At 37.7% G+C, this 15,042-nt stretch overlaps 1 protein-coding gene across 1 annotated transcript in view; it reads right to left on the bottom strand.

Annotated features, from left to right (window-relative positions):
* LOC127659411 (tenomodulin-like) overlaps positions 1–14,058 on the bottom strand; it is a 75,052-nt gene extending 60,994 nt beyond the window's left edge. Inside the window, exons 1-2 of the mRNA XM_052149213.1 lie at positions 13,898–14,058; positions 6,429–6,569 (exon numbers count right to left, since the gene is read on the bottom strand). Of these exons, the coding sequence (XP_052005173.1) occupies positions 6,429–6,569; positions 13,898–13,945 (189 nt within the window). The 5' untranslated portion in view covers positions 13,946–14,058. The remainder of the gene's footprint in view (positions 1–6,428; positions 6,570–13,897) is intronic.
* Positions 14,059–15,042: the final 984 nt, after the last annotated feature.

The raw sequence follows: 15,042 nt of genomic DNA, 5'->3' as shown, positions 1-15,042 counted from the left end.
TCATTCATGTTATCAGTGACGTAACATATCTTTAATAAAATAAAACGATCCAGATAAATGTTACCAGTGGGCAGTCATGGATTAATGCACAGGCTTGCATAGGCTGCAGCCTTGGGGGCCCACGTGGGCAGGGGCCCCAGATTGGCCAGACAATTTTTTTATTTTAAATTTACTTCAGCACAAATAAAAAAAGACCCTCATTGGCCCATAAGAAACATAAAAAAAATTAAAAATAAGCCGGTGATTGGATAGATGTGACTTGTGTCACATCTGTCCAATCAGCTGCTGGTCAAATCATGTCAATCATATATGGCATAGCTGCAAATTGTCCGAAAGACAGTACAATAGTGGAGCATAAAAATGGAAAATACAAAGGATAAAGGAACAATGTGACCAAGATATACTGAAAAAAATCCCTAAATTGACTGGATACTTCAAGATCTTCGCACTAAGCTAATCTGCAGAAGAAATATGCAGGTGATCTAGAGGAGGATTTTGTGGACGAAATTGGACAATTCAGACAATTTTTCAAAGAAAACGAGGACACCTCAGCAAGGTCACTGCTGCAACTTATAAGAGCAAGGAAACTACAATCAGTGTTTCCAAATGTTGATATAGCACTCCGGCTATTTATGACTTTGCCTGTAACCAATGCATTTTGGGGCCGATCAGCGGCGGACTGGCCATCAGGAAAACCGAGCGGGCCTCTTGGTCAGCCGCGAAACGGGCCAAACGGGTCGCGATAAGATAAAATGAGCCACCGCGTGATGCATAACGGACAACAAAATGCCTCCGCGATATGCAGAATAGAACGCTCAACATGTTTTCGGCCAGCTGCCATGTAAAATCCCAGGCCGATTTGTCTTCCCAGTCCAGCCCTGACGATGGGCCAGAGACCACCTGTCTCTGCTGTCCATCGAAAATTACGTTCTGCGCAAATTGGATTTTACCAGCCTCATTAAGGACTTCTCTGCCAGAAAATCAAGAAAGAAAAAAATCTAAAGGTGGGAATATGCAACAATATGTACATATTTATTATTGTGCTGCTGTTTCATTATTGCTGTTATAATAACAGTGTTATTATGTGCTGCTGCTGTTGGTTTATAAAGCTAAAAGCGGTTTTCCAGCTTGCAGTTGAACTGTGAATGCAGGGAATTCTGTTGCTTTGCTGTTTATAGTTACATATTTCCTTTGTAATTGTTTTGTGGCTGTGGTGGCAGAGGGAAATATCTGGTATTCTTTCCACTTACATCTCTGTTGATGTTAATTTTGGTTGCAGTGCCGGTGTTTCTTGATCATAATTAAAGGGCTGCTTCTGAGCACTGGGCATTGTGCTTGTTTGTATTTGTGTTTTGTTTGTAATGTTCAATTTCTCATTTTACTTATGTGGTGTGGTGGTAATTTTCTTACTGTGGTGGTCCACCACTTTAAGGAATGTAGTATTGGCTGTCTCAATGTGTGTGTGTATATGCCAGTTCACCTTGCTATTTTCATGTGGACCATGTATGGCACTAAACAAAGTTTTTCAGTAAAGCATAATGATTAAGGGGGGCCTCACACAAAAAGCAGCCTAGGGGCCGCTGACCACCTTAATCCACCTCTGCCTATGGGTATTTAATGCACTTGTTGTATATCCATGAGCTTCCACACAAGAAGGTCATGGACAAATTAGAAGCAAATTTTTTGGGAACAGTAGTAATCACCCGTGAAGATTCCGATTTTGTTGTTGCCAGAGCAACAAAAGACCGGTGACATAATCATGCTATAATTATTGTGGGTATTTTTTTCATTTTATTTCTTTGTTCTGATTTGGTGAATGTGAAATACCTTTGTCTGAATCATAATATAAAGGTGAAAATATATAGTTAATATGCATAATAGGCTTTTGAATTACAGTAATTAATATGAACAAATTACATTAATTCAATTGTTAACTTCTGATGGGTCCGTTTGAATTTTGAGGGGCAGAGCTTTTTGGCAGCTAGCAGTTTTGGGGCGGGTTATTGTTTGGAGAGAAGCTATTAGAGGTGGCAGGATCTAGCATGTATTACATTGCTTTTTGATGAAGATTCATTGTAATGCAAATCGTTTTTTTTTCTTCTTTTTTTCAGTCCTGCCTTGTGAATTCAAATTTTTATCTGCCTTGAGAATTCAAAATGTAAAAATTCACACCTTAAAAATAGCTTCAGACACTTTCCTTTGTCAGCCAGGTTAAGGATTCTTGTTCAGATGAATCCTGTATTGCACCAGAGAATATCTACTGTATAAAAAGTGAGGAGTGTTACGAAGGCAGGCAGACGAGGGGTGAGGATCTAAGTGCGGGTTTTTAATGACAAAGGTGAAAACAAACAAGACTGGAACAAAGGAAACGTCCACGATGAGAAAAACAAAACCAAAACACGAAACACAACCAAGAATACACAGGCTGGAGAAACATCCACGGTGGGCAACGGTAACATTGACAAACACATCCAAACATCTACATCCACATTCAACGATCGACAATGACTGAGGAACAAACAGGGTTTAAATACACAGACACAATAACAACTAAATGACATGCAGGTGAGAACAATGACTGAGTGAGGGCAGTAATGAGGGCAGGGAATTATGGGAGTTGTAGTTTGTGACAACTGACTAGTGAAACACGGGGCAGACAACAGGGGATCGTGACAAGGAGTAAAAGTTTTCTCTATAGTTTGAGATAAAAGAGCTTGATGTACTATGAAAACATACTGTATTGTTCAACTTTCAAAACACAATAGTTACACCCATACAATAAGGTAATTTCTTTTAAAAAAAAGCTGCAAATATGACTCGTTCTATACTAACACAATGTTTTGACATCAGATGAATACATCAACATGTGACTGTCTACTTTTATATTTCAATGACGCATTTTGGGTGAACTTGGCCTGCATAGTCGTAGTGAGGTAATTAAGTGAATGTTGGTTAATTTTATTCCTAAACATCAGAGAAACTAAGTAAAAATTAAAAAAGTTAAAATTATGAAAATTTGTCAAAGTGTGCTGTTTCTGGCTGTATGTAGCATCTTCCAATCTTTTTGGCTCTTTTGACAATAGGCGTGTTGTAAAGTATTGGGCAGTTGATTACTATATTGGACCAGATGGCAAACACCCATTCTGGGTCATAGCAATGCAAAGTTTTGCATGGGAAGGGGACAAAAAGCTTCAAAAAGCTGCAAAAGCTGACTTGGTTAATTCTAATGGTCAAAGAAACGGTCAAATATGACTATTGAAACAAATTTTGCCACAAAACCAAAAAAAAACAAAAACATTCATTAATATTATTACACAATGATGTGACCCCTTGAAATACATGTGATTGGAACCTCCTCTAATGCTTCTTCAACCACTCTTCTATGGGCATTCAAAATCCACCTGAGAGCCTCTGACTGGATGGAGTTGAAATTTTACGTTCCTCTGTCTCTCTTTTAAAAGGTGACAGTTTGTTTCAGCCAGGTAGAGGTTAGACAGGTATAAACACAAGGCCATAAGTGAATAAAGGTGTCTGCTGGTTGAAATAAAAGAAGATTGCAGAGTGAAAGCACCACATCTATGGAGGGGGTTCCATAAGCTGCTGCTCGGATTGGCCGATTGGCTTCACTACTGTAATTATTCTCCTTAAAAATCAGACGACCCAAGGAATTTCCATGGATACACATAGAGAAAGAGAGAGAAAGTGATGAGGAAAATCAAAGGCCCTCCTTACATCTGGCAATAACATGTTTCAAATCTGAATAGTATTTGGGCATTCTTTTGATTTGAGATGTACACCTTGTATTCCAATGCGTCTCCAGTGTAATCGAATAGAGATCTGATCTCTATGCTACATGCTGATGTAGTTTAATTTAGGAGGAGTAAAGTTGCTTGAATTATCATATACACACTTGGCCGAGTGGCATCTTGTATACATCCCAATAACTACAGCTATTTGTATACCTCATTAGGTGGTTTGAGTGATCAGATTTCTATCCACCATTAATACATCTAGGATAGCTATACGATCAATAAAAACATATGAAGCGATTAAGTGTAAATTTCAGCCTTACCTTATTTTTGGTAAGTTTTCTCTCATAGCAGAAAGCAAGCAAACCACGCCACCACCACAAAGTCTATCAATCTTTTCTTTGTGGAGAACTACATGATAGTCAGTCAGTGTTACTGCCAGAAAGGCTAGTTGCTGGACACGGGCAATAAACAAACATTCTCTAGGGTGTGGGGGGATTCATTGGCCAGCACCTGGCACTATTACTGGAGAGCAGGTGCAAATGTGTTCATTAAGATCCACATCCAGACACAGAAGTCCTTAAGAGGTGGTTGGGGGCACATTGTGTGAGGCTGCCTTGCAAACACAACATGGCAATAAGGTGAGTGAGGTAGTTTCAGCTTGAATAATGGGGGGTGTCTCGTGAGGCTGACAAACATGTGAGGCAATTTCACAGCTACTCTCCACCGCTGTGTGTGTGATCTATTCAAGGTGTTCCCTGTCATTGCGGTCAATATGACATACTCCGCTGGTTCAGACCTGATAAGATAGTCTGAAAGAACATGGCTTGTCTGCAGCACATTTGTGGTGTTGACTCGTCTGTCAACCGCAGTTACTTACCAAGACAATGAGCATTCGGGAGGTCAGGGAAATAGATTACATCAGCTTAACACAGAAATCAGTAGGAGCCACTGACATTGATAAAATGAGATTAAGAGAAGGGATGTCAATGGCACTATATTTGTAAAATGTATTAGCTTTAATTTATTTTACTATTATTACACCATGTCCTTTAACAGCCTGACATGGTATTTTATTGATTGCTTGGTTTCTATTTTTGCAGTGTGTTGCTCAGTTACTCTGCCCACTGTGAAATTGAATTGGTCCAAAATCATGCTCCATACAGCCGTATATATATATATATATATATATATATATATATATATATTTAAATTCACATGTTTCTGATTGGCATGAACAGCATGATCACACAGAAAATTAGCATGCTAGTTTTCCCACCCATATTCAGACTTGAATTCCAGACAAGCGCCAGCATGCAACCATGTCCTACCATGTTTATGGCACGAATATCGCCCACACTGATTCTTTTGACATTACATCCTATATACTATATTTTCAAAGTAGTAGGTGAAAGAAATCTGTTTTGGTCTCAGTGCTGTTATGGTTACGGTTAGGATTAGGGTTTGGTTTAAGGTCAAATGAAACTTTCACATCACATCCTTTCCAAGAACAACATTCTTGCGCTTGTGCGGACCATTGCAACTAAAGTCCAGCAATGACCACTGGCAGGGACAGTTTGGACATTTGGAAAGCATACACATTCGACCTCCTGTTGTTGATTTTATTTTATTTTATTTTATTATATATATATTTATTTTGAGAGTATGGACAAATCCATTGCTTGTTGCTCGAATATAATCATATTGCATCTGTTTAGGACACAGTGTTATTTTAAATTTGTTTCTATTAGGTGATATGGCAGGCATATAATCCCTGAGGAACAAGGAGAGCAATAATTAGGACAAGAGAAACAGGAAAGCAGCATTATGAGCCAAGAGAGGATTTGGACAACATGCAGTCACACAGTTAAGCACACACACCCTCTTTGTACACTTTAACACATAATGGCAAAGAGAATGATGGCAAACTCTTTATCTTCCCTCGGCTTCTGTAACAACATATGTTTGTAAGTAATTAAAAGAAGTTCCCAAGTGGTCACCATGTCATATTGAAATACAATACGGTGAGCAAATTACCTTTCCACGGCTGTTTATGCAAAGCTGTGCTCAGGAGACCGCTTTGCCGCTCCCTGCTGCCACATGGAGGGATTGGAGAAGACAGTCTCCTGCTGTATTGATGTATTGACTTCTAATTAGTTTGTCAGGAGCTATAGCTTTTAAGAGCATGGGAATAATTGATGATACCTTACCTGAGAAAAAAGGCAAGCGAGCGACGCTCACTGTCTCATAGAGTCACCATTTCATATTTCATCAAATCTAAATAAGGGGAGGCGGGGCTTATGAAATATGCAGTAGTGGTTTGAAACATTCATGTCTAAGCTGCAGAACTGTGATGCCTGAAGGTGCAATAGTTGCACATTCAGGTTTCATTGTTGGTGTCAGCACTTACAGAATACTAGGTGTGTAAAACGCACACACACTGCATCCCTAATATTCCCCACTTACTGCTGTTGAAAAGAGACCCCTTATGTTTAGGCCTATCATTTTTTTTTTTGGTTTTTAGTCAGTTCCAAAAATATTCAAAAGCATGTGCAGATGTTTCTGTCTGTCAGTTCTATTGGATGATTGTTAATCTAATATTTTTATAATTAATCCACAGGCATGCACCATTCTAACTAATATCTCTCAGCCTCCACAATTTATTTGAATTAATCTTACCTTTCCAGGGCTTGGGTTCCATACATATCTCAGACAAAAGATACAGAGGGCCAATGTCAGGAATATCACACTCAGAATTATGGCACCACATTGGTAACTGCGATACCTGGCTTTTCTCTCCTTTTCCTTTCCCAGCTCAACCTATAAAATAACCAAAATGATTGTTTATATGTTGGGAATTCATGTGAAGATTCCACACATTCAATGTACACTGATGAGCCAAAACATTATGACCACTCACAGGTGAAGCGAATAACATTGATCATCTCCTAACAAGGCCATATTTCAATATCTGTGTAGATTAGATGGTAAGCAAACAATCAGTTCTCGTAGTCAGCATGTTGAATGCAGGAGAAATGGGCAAGATTTTGACAGGGGACAAATTGTTATAGGCAGATGACTGGGTGAGAGCATCATTGAAACAGCAAGGCTTGTGGGGTGCTCCCGGTCAGCAGTGGTGAGTACCTACCAACAGTGGTCTGAGGAGGGACAAATCACAAACAGGTGACAGGGTGTTGGGTGCCCAAGACTCATCAATATGCAAAGTTATCCTGCCTGGTCTGAACCAACAGAAGGTCTACCTTGGCACAAGTCACAGAAAATGTTATGATGGTTACGGGAGGAACCTGCTTATGAGGCTGCGTAGCCGCAGACCAGTCAGAGTGCCCATGATGATCCTTGTTCACCATCGAAAGCACCTACAATAGCTATGCGAGTGTTGGAACTGGACCTTGGAGCAGTGGGAGAAAGTCACCTGGTCTGACGAGTCGTGTTTTCTTTTTCACCTCGTGAACGGCCGTGTATGTGTATGCTGTTTTCCTGGGGAAGTGATGGCACCAGGATGCACTATGGGAAGATGACAATCTGGTGGAGGAAGTGTGATGCCCTAGGCAATGTTCTGCTGGGAAATCCTGGGTCCGGCCATTCATGTGGATGTCAATTTGACACATGTCACCTACCTAGATATTGTTGCAGACCAGGCACACCCCTTCATGGTAATGGTATTCCCTGACAACAGTGGCCTCTTTCAGCAGGATAATGCTCCCTACCATACTGCACACATTGTTTGGGAATGGTTTAAGGAACATGATGAAGATTACAAGATGTTCCCCTGGCCTCCAAATTCCCCAGATCTCAATCTGATTGAGCATCTGTGGGATGTGCTGGACCAACATGCCCGATCCACGTCAGCTCCACCTCACAACTTAAAGGACTTGGAGGATCTGCTGCTAATGTCTTGGTGCCAGATGCCACAAGACACCTTCAGGCGTCCATGCCTCAGCAGGTCAGTGCTGTTTTGGCGGCACGCTGAGGACCAACAGCATATTAGGAAGGTGGTCATTATGTTTTGGCTCATCAGTGTATTCCACCATAGTGCTCAGCTAAGAAATAACCACATGGGGAATTTAAATTCTTCTGAGATAGAACAAAAGGTCACATTTATTAAAATTGTCCCAAATTAAAAGTTGGTCTGTTCGATTCCCGGAGCTTATGGCCGCAAATTAATAAAAGAGATGCTTTTGTTCCAGCTGAGCTCCATGAGGGAAAGTCTAACAGCTTACTATTCACAGTGGTATGTTCCACTATCTCTTAGGACATGGCCAATCAGAATTATGAAATATGGAGGAACAACTTCAATTAGCAAGGTCTCTAGCCGAAAGAGAAGGTTGACATTTGCGATTGTACTTTATCTCACAGTGTGAGACACAGGACACAAGACTATCTTCCGAATTGGCAATTTAGCATGTGTACTCATGGATAAAGTGTGGGAGTGATGACTTCTGGAAATGAGGCCTATCTAGATTTGATCAAAAATAACTTTTTTCAAATAGTGATGGTGCTGTTTTTTACATCAGTAATGCTCTGTCTAAACTTGGTGATCAGTTGAATGCCACTTTGGTGAATTAAACTAACAATTTCCTTCCGAAACAGCAAAATCTATACATTATTCCAAACTTTTGACCGCCAATGTATGTATGGAAAATATAGATATTATTATTATTTTTTCTCAGCAATTCAAGCATTCTCAGAAAATTCTACAGATTATATAATAATTGCTGGCTGTCAGATTCAGTTAAAAATACATGTAAAATCTGCAGCAAAGCTACAAATGCATTCTGTCTGACCTGGATTTGAACCCAGATCGCTGAATGTACTCCCAATAAGCCTAACTTCTGGACCAGCATCCCAGCTCTATTAGATCTGTCACTTTGTTGATTTTCAGGTGATCAAGTCATTATTCATTATAAAGCAATAAATGCAATTGAAAGCATATCATTGATACATATCAGCCTATGATGCTTTAATATTGCAAATAAAATAATTCCATTTGTGATTTATGTCAACTGCTCTGACAAGTGTAATCAGCAGTTTCCAATGTCCCATGTTAACATAGGTAACCATGTTACCATGTGAAGCCGTTAAAATTTTTCTTAAAACAATTTAACTGTGTTTATAATGTGCAAAACGTCTTTTCTTTGCTCCTTTGCAATTCACATGGAACGAATCTGCTGAAAAGGCAAGTGAAATTATTCACATGCATGCGCACATCCCCAGTTAACATGATCCCCAATTGATCCATAACACCGGCTCTACTTTACCCTAATAAAACGTTGCGAGCTGGTGCTGTGGTGTGAAGTCATCGCTTACAAAAACGTCCCATTTCATTGGCTAGGCGTCAACCAATAAAACGACTTCATTCACCCCTCCCCCACCGAACACTGGTCTTGCTCTCTTATATCAGGATTTACATGTGCACAGGTGATTTTTGCAACAGGTTTTGCAAAAGTCAAGGCATGAAGATTAAAAGTTGCTGTGGCAGATTTGAGAGGTTGTACGTGCTGATTTGTGGTTTTACTGCGAAAATGAATTAAAATACAAAATTGAATGTGTAATACAAGTTTGTGTCTGTAGTTGTATTTATTTGAATGTCATTTTACACATTTGTGACTACTTGTCTGTAATTGAGAATTCAAATCACAAGCTTTGAATTATTCTCTGTTGGTGCAGATTGCAACATTCTACAAGTATGAATATTTATTTTACAAGTTCTCAAATCCAAATATGCAAGCTCTTGCAAAATCAGTTTTGCTACTGATTTACCTTAATAAGACAGAGGCTGTTTGCAAATAGCAACAAAAAGCATCTATTTAGCACAATGTATATAGTGGCAGATATTGTTTGCACAAACAGACTAACATACTGTATCACTGCAGTGTGTTCCCACAGATAACCTACACCGACCCCTACCTCTAACCCTAACCTTACCTTACAAAAGTGTACAATGGTTTTACTACATTAACCTTAGTATCACCATGGTATTTTGTATTAAAATCATAGCAACCACTAAATTAAATAGAGTTACCATATTAACACCATATTACTGTAGTAACGCCATGGTTAATTGCATTAAAACTATGGCTTCTGCCAAAAATATGGTTACTACAATATTACAATTATAAAACCATGGTTAATTTTACTCAAATCAAACCTTTCTCTCAACTCCCTGATCATCACTGTGACCAAATCACTGTGAGGTAAACAACCTTTATAGGGTATAATGGGGCTAAAGGCCCACCATAAGGAACATTGATTTTTTTTCTGGTCACAAAATGTCTCAAGATTTAAGAAATCCATTTATTTTTATTGAATATTGATGGAGCAACATCATTTGAGTGAAAAGAAATAAAAGAAGGTTGTTTTGAATAATTATTATTTATTTATTTATTTTTTAAAGGTGGCAAGGGAGCTTTTCACCCCACACCTGGGGTAAAAGGCTCCCTCTCTTGGGGTAAAAGGCCCCTAGTGGGGGTTTTAGTGATATAGTGTATATACTGGGGACAATTTGCAGTGATTGGCAGTAGCTTTGCTCTGAGTAGCGAGGTGGTAGCTTCGCTAGTTTTTAAATCAAGTAGCTTTTCAGTTGCGAAGCGACAAAAGCTACATCACTACATCGTGCTATGATACCGGTGTTTACTATTGCCAGTTTTCAATCAGAACTAAAGATGTCTAATCACAAATGAATAACTCATTTGAGTTGAGTCTTTACAATGAATTGGTCATACGTGATAAGAAATGGTCTGAATATTGCGATTTGGTTTTCGATTCAATCTGAATGACACAGAAAGTTCAAGCGCATGCTGATTAATTATTTGGTGCGCGCTCTCACTTGCCAACATGCTCACGGAATATTTAAAATACAGAAAATAAAGATAATGCTGGTTGCAGTGGATCTACAATCGATGGAAACCAAACCTGCAAATGTGTCCTATCATTTGCCAGTGATGAAGAAGGTCTTTATTAAGTTCAACACATGTACATCTTGTGCACGTCTTCTGCAGGTAAATACATTTTCCAACCATAAGAGTATCAAGACACTTATTAGCCTTCATGAAAACACATAAAAAAGTACCATGGCATTACCATGTTTTTTGGATATATACCATTACCTGGGAGCACCATGTAAATACAATGGTATATGAACATGGTAATCATATAATGAAGTACCATGGTATTTTGTTAATTACCTTGAACCACCATGTAAATAAAATAGTATATGAATATTGGTAATCATACATCAAATTACCATGATATTCACATTTAATTCTTTGAAGTACTTTGAATCACCATGCAAATACAGAATGGTACATAAATATGGGAGTTGTATTTCAAAGTACCATGGTATTTCCATCTGATAACATCAGAAATCACATTGTTATTGCACAGGAATTTGGCTTCTTATCAAAAGCTTCCAGTACATACAGAAATACAACAGCTAGACACAGAATTACAGGATAAAATTAATAGTATACTGTTTGTATGCAGCCTTTTACAGGAATGTGCAAATGCAATTATGTTTAAATGGGTATGGATTTGTAGAGGTAGTAGTACAAATATAAAAATCTAAATGTAATAATAGTGATTTTACATGTTGAACACATGGATTTGTATAGGTTGCATGTTTAAATATGAATGTACATGTTTTTTTTTATTTGTATTTATAATTTATATTGCACCATATTGTATACTTGTATACTGTATTGCACTAAACTGTAATATACTGTACCATGGCTTTGATAAATATAATTTGAATAAGTCTTTTAGATGCTTTGTCTATGACGGCATGCTCCGTGCATCTGAAGCTGCACATTTTTTAAAGTAGCTAAAATGTAGCAAGCTACTTTGGCGTGTAGCTTGTAGTGTAACTTGCTACTTTCTCTGAAGTTTATCTGTTGAGTAGTTGGTAGCTAAGCTAGCTAAATTTTTTGAGTAGCTTGCCCAACACTGACAATTTGTCAACTTATGCAAATACATTTGAGACAACAAGATGCTTTTTTTAGTAACATTACTCTATTCGCTCCACTTAAGAAAAACAATGTGTTTAATAGGAGCCTTTAGCCCCTACAACAGGGGAGCTTTTTACCCCAAATACCATCCTTTCATTTTTTGGACAGTTATAATATATATATATATATATATATATATATATATATATATATATATATATATATATATATATATATATATATATATATACCTTAAACAAAATTGAAAATAACAAATATGAATTTTGTCTTAAAATAAATTGGATAATTTCCAGGAAATTAATTAGCTACATAAATTTACAACATTTAAAATAAATATTAAATATTACATCAAATTGCCTCTAAATCAACCTTTAGACATTACATGCAATGATCTCATGGAAGAGGAGAAATGTGCAATTCATAGTGACAAACACGTGTTTAGGAAAGTACTGTGGTCGTTTTTACTGCTATTTAGTGTTTTGGGAGAAAATACAATCAAAAGAGAAATTTACCTCACCAAGCCTTTTGCCCCGTTCTTTTGCAACACACATGCTATACATATATATATATATATTCACTCCATGGTCTCTTTGTTCTGAAATAATAAAATAATTTCATCCAAGAACAATATGTCCATTTATTTGTTCTAGCCATGTACCACTGATGAATTGCATGAGCAACATCCAATACGTAGGTTCGGATTCTATGAAAACTCAGAAGTAATCATGCATACAAAAACATTGGTGAGCAGGATTCGGAGGTTGCATTTTCCAGAAATTATTAAATTTTTACTCAACTAACAGTCAAAAGACATTGGACAGACAGATATTTTTCAGAAGAATGAACCAATATATGTGTGCTTGATATGACAGTTTTGCCTCAGGAATTTGTCCCTTGTCATGAACACTCATCAAGGCACAAGCACTCTCGATACGCATGAAGGGAAACACGAGGACAAACAATTAGAGAAGGCCAAAATTCCTCTAAAGAATTTTTTTTTCTAGTGTGAAGCAAAAATGTGAAAAAAGATAGAGCTGAAATCCAGAGGTTGCATAAGCAGTGGAAACTTGACTGGAGGACAAAGTTCCATCTGCTCGGAATGTAAATGGCTCTGAAAATATATACGGCTGCCAGCAAAACGGTATTAAACCAGTTTAAGGTTAAGAATCAGCGAGGCAATTCTGCTGTAGAAATTCTATGGCGATGAAGGGAGCCAAGGGCCCCCTGCTGATGATAGAGAGTGTGAGGAAGGGCGAAAAGGAGAACGACGGAAAAAGACAGAAGCAGGGTAAAGAGAGGGAGGGCAGGAGAGAATGAGAAAACAACAGAGAGATTTATACGACGAGAGAGGAAAGAGAAGTTGAAAGAAAAATTGAGAAAGAGAGAATAAAAGAGAAGGTTTTCCTAATACACTTTATACAATTTTCATCTGAAAGATGAAAAAGGGAGGATTACGCTCTTATTCTGTTATTTCACATCACATCACTGATGGGGATGGGGATAAGAATATTTCTTCTTAAAAGAAAATTGCACACTGTTGTACAATTACTAAAATGTATATTTATCCTCACTGACTCTATGCAAGTCTGAAAGAATATATTAATCATTTTGTGTTATGTTACATTATATTGTTGAATAGAAGTCCACCCACTTGATTTGCAGCAAAGCTGACATTTGATTGCATATACAATGCTGGGAAAATGATCTTGAATACTTAATTGTAGATCATGTGGAATAGTAAATGTCTAGCCTTACAGCTGTGGAGCGTGGCACTCAGCTGAAGAAAAGGCACTGAGTGAAATAAAACAAAGATGAAAACTGAAAACTCAAAAGCCTTGTAGCAAGAAATAATTAAATTTTTTACCCCAACCTGACAGTCACATATCACAACCCTCAAAAAGAGCAATTAACATGTATTAAAAATGGATTTAATATCTCCCACCCATCAAATCCTATTTAGCTTTCATTTTCTGAATTGAAAAATCTGGAAATTGCAGCACAATATTTTCAGAGGAATAACATATACATTATTCCTATATAATATAAAATTCCTATATAATAATGAAACTGTTGCCAGTTTCCTTCTTTTTTCTAATTGCATTTTTTACTGTGCAGTATATTCTAATACTAATAAAGCTATGTAAAAGCACATGCGCAACTCACATCTTCGCACAGGACTTGGTGACTGCTGAAGGAAGGGTTACTCTCCATAACTGTAGCTGTAGCAAAGATAATCTCCTTTGGAAACCTTCTCCAACTTAGAGCTGAAGTTTTTCTCACTGGGAGCCAAAGAGTCCAAATTTCATTCCATTGGTAATTTGGGTGTATGTTCAAGAGGGAGGGTTTCTCTTTCAGATGGGATGGAATAACTTCAACTTTAACTACAGTGATTCCTTTTAGTACACAAAGCAGATCTGGTTATGAATGGAGATTAGACTGCTGTGAGTTGCCATGAGCGTAATTGCCCTATCAGTTTTATCCCCCCTATCTTTCCTCTTTCAACCGCACCAAATAACATATAAACATACCACATTCATCCAGAAAACACATTCACAGTCTATGGTTACTGTTATTTAGTTATTATAGGAGAGACAGGAGCTAGTTGTCACACTTTTTGCCTCAAAACCTTATAGTTACTGATAAATAGTCCTTGTGACAACTCCCCCATGAGACAACTAGCTCCAGTCTCTCCTGCTTACTATGGCCATAACAACTTTGAAACACATTCACATCTGGAATCATGTGGGAAGGTATCAGGTTTACAATGAGGAGGAAAACTGAGTTAATATGGATGGGAGAATGCACTACTGAAGTGGTTTCCCTTCTTTTCATAGCAGCTAAATGGACTTTGCAAGCCTACACTTTGAATTTGAAACCATTTGAATAGTTCGTTCTAAACTAGTATCAAAAGCATGTGTCAAATGTATGAAGTTTTCTTCAAGATCTGATTCCTAAGAAACATATTTATGTTGACTAACAAATCAGCTTGAATAACTGAAGTAGATGCAGTATCTCAGTATGGAAGTTCTATAAAGTTATTTTTATTGAGTTGCAAAGTAACTCTGAAGCATGTACTTGGAGACTGTGGATAGTGGATTAAAGCATTGATATTTATAACCCATAGTTTCAGTTATAAAACTTCTCAACAGCAAAGACAACCTAAATAATTTTGAAGAGAGCGTAAAAAAATGACCACTTCTCTTCACCAGAAGTGATATTCTCACATGAGTTACATAGCTAGTGCTTCTTTCACAGAAATCGCAGTTGACCTCAATAAAAGTTGGGAGCAGAGATATGTGCATATCTTA

This window comes from Xyrauchen texanus, chromosome 19 (genome assembly GCF_025860055.1).
Source record: "Xyrauchen texanus isolate HMW12.3.18 chromosome 19, RBS_HiC_50CHRs, whole genome shotgun sequence".
Lineage (NCBI taxonomy): Eukaryota > Metazoa > Chordata > Actinopteri > Cypriniformes > Catostomidae > Xyrauchen > Xyrauchen texanus.
The sequence above is the reverse complement of the archived record's forward strand: the minus strand, read 5'-3'. Positions and strand labels throughout refer to the sequence as shown.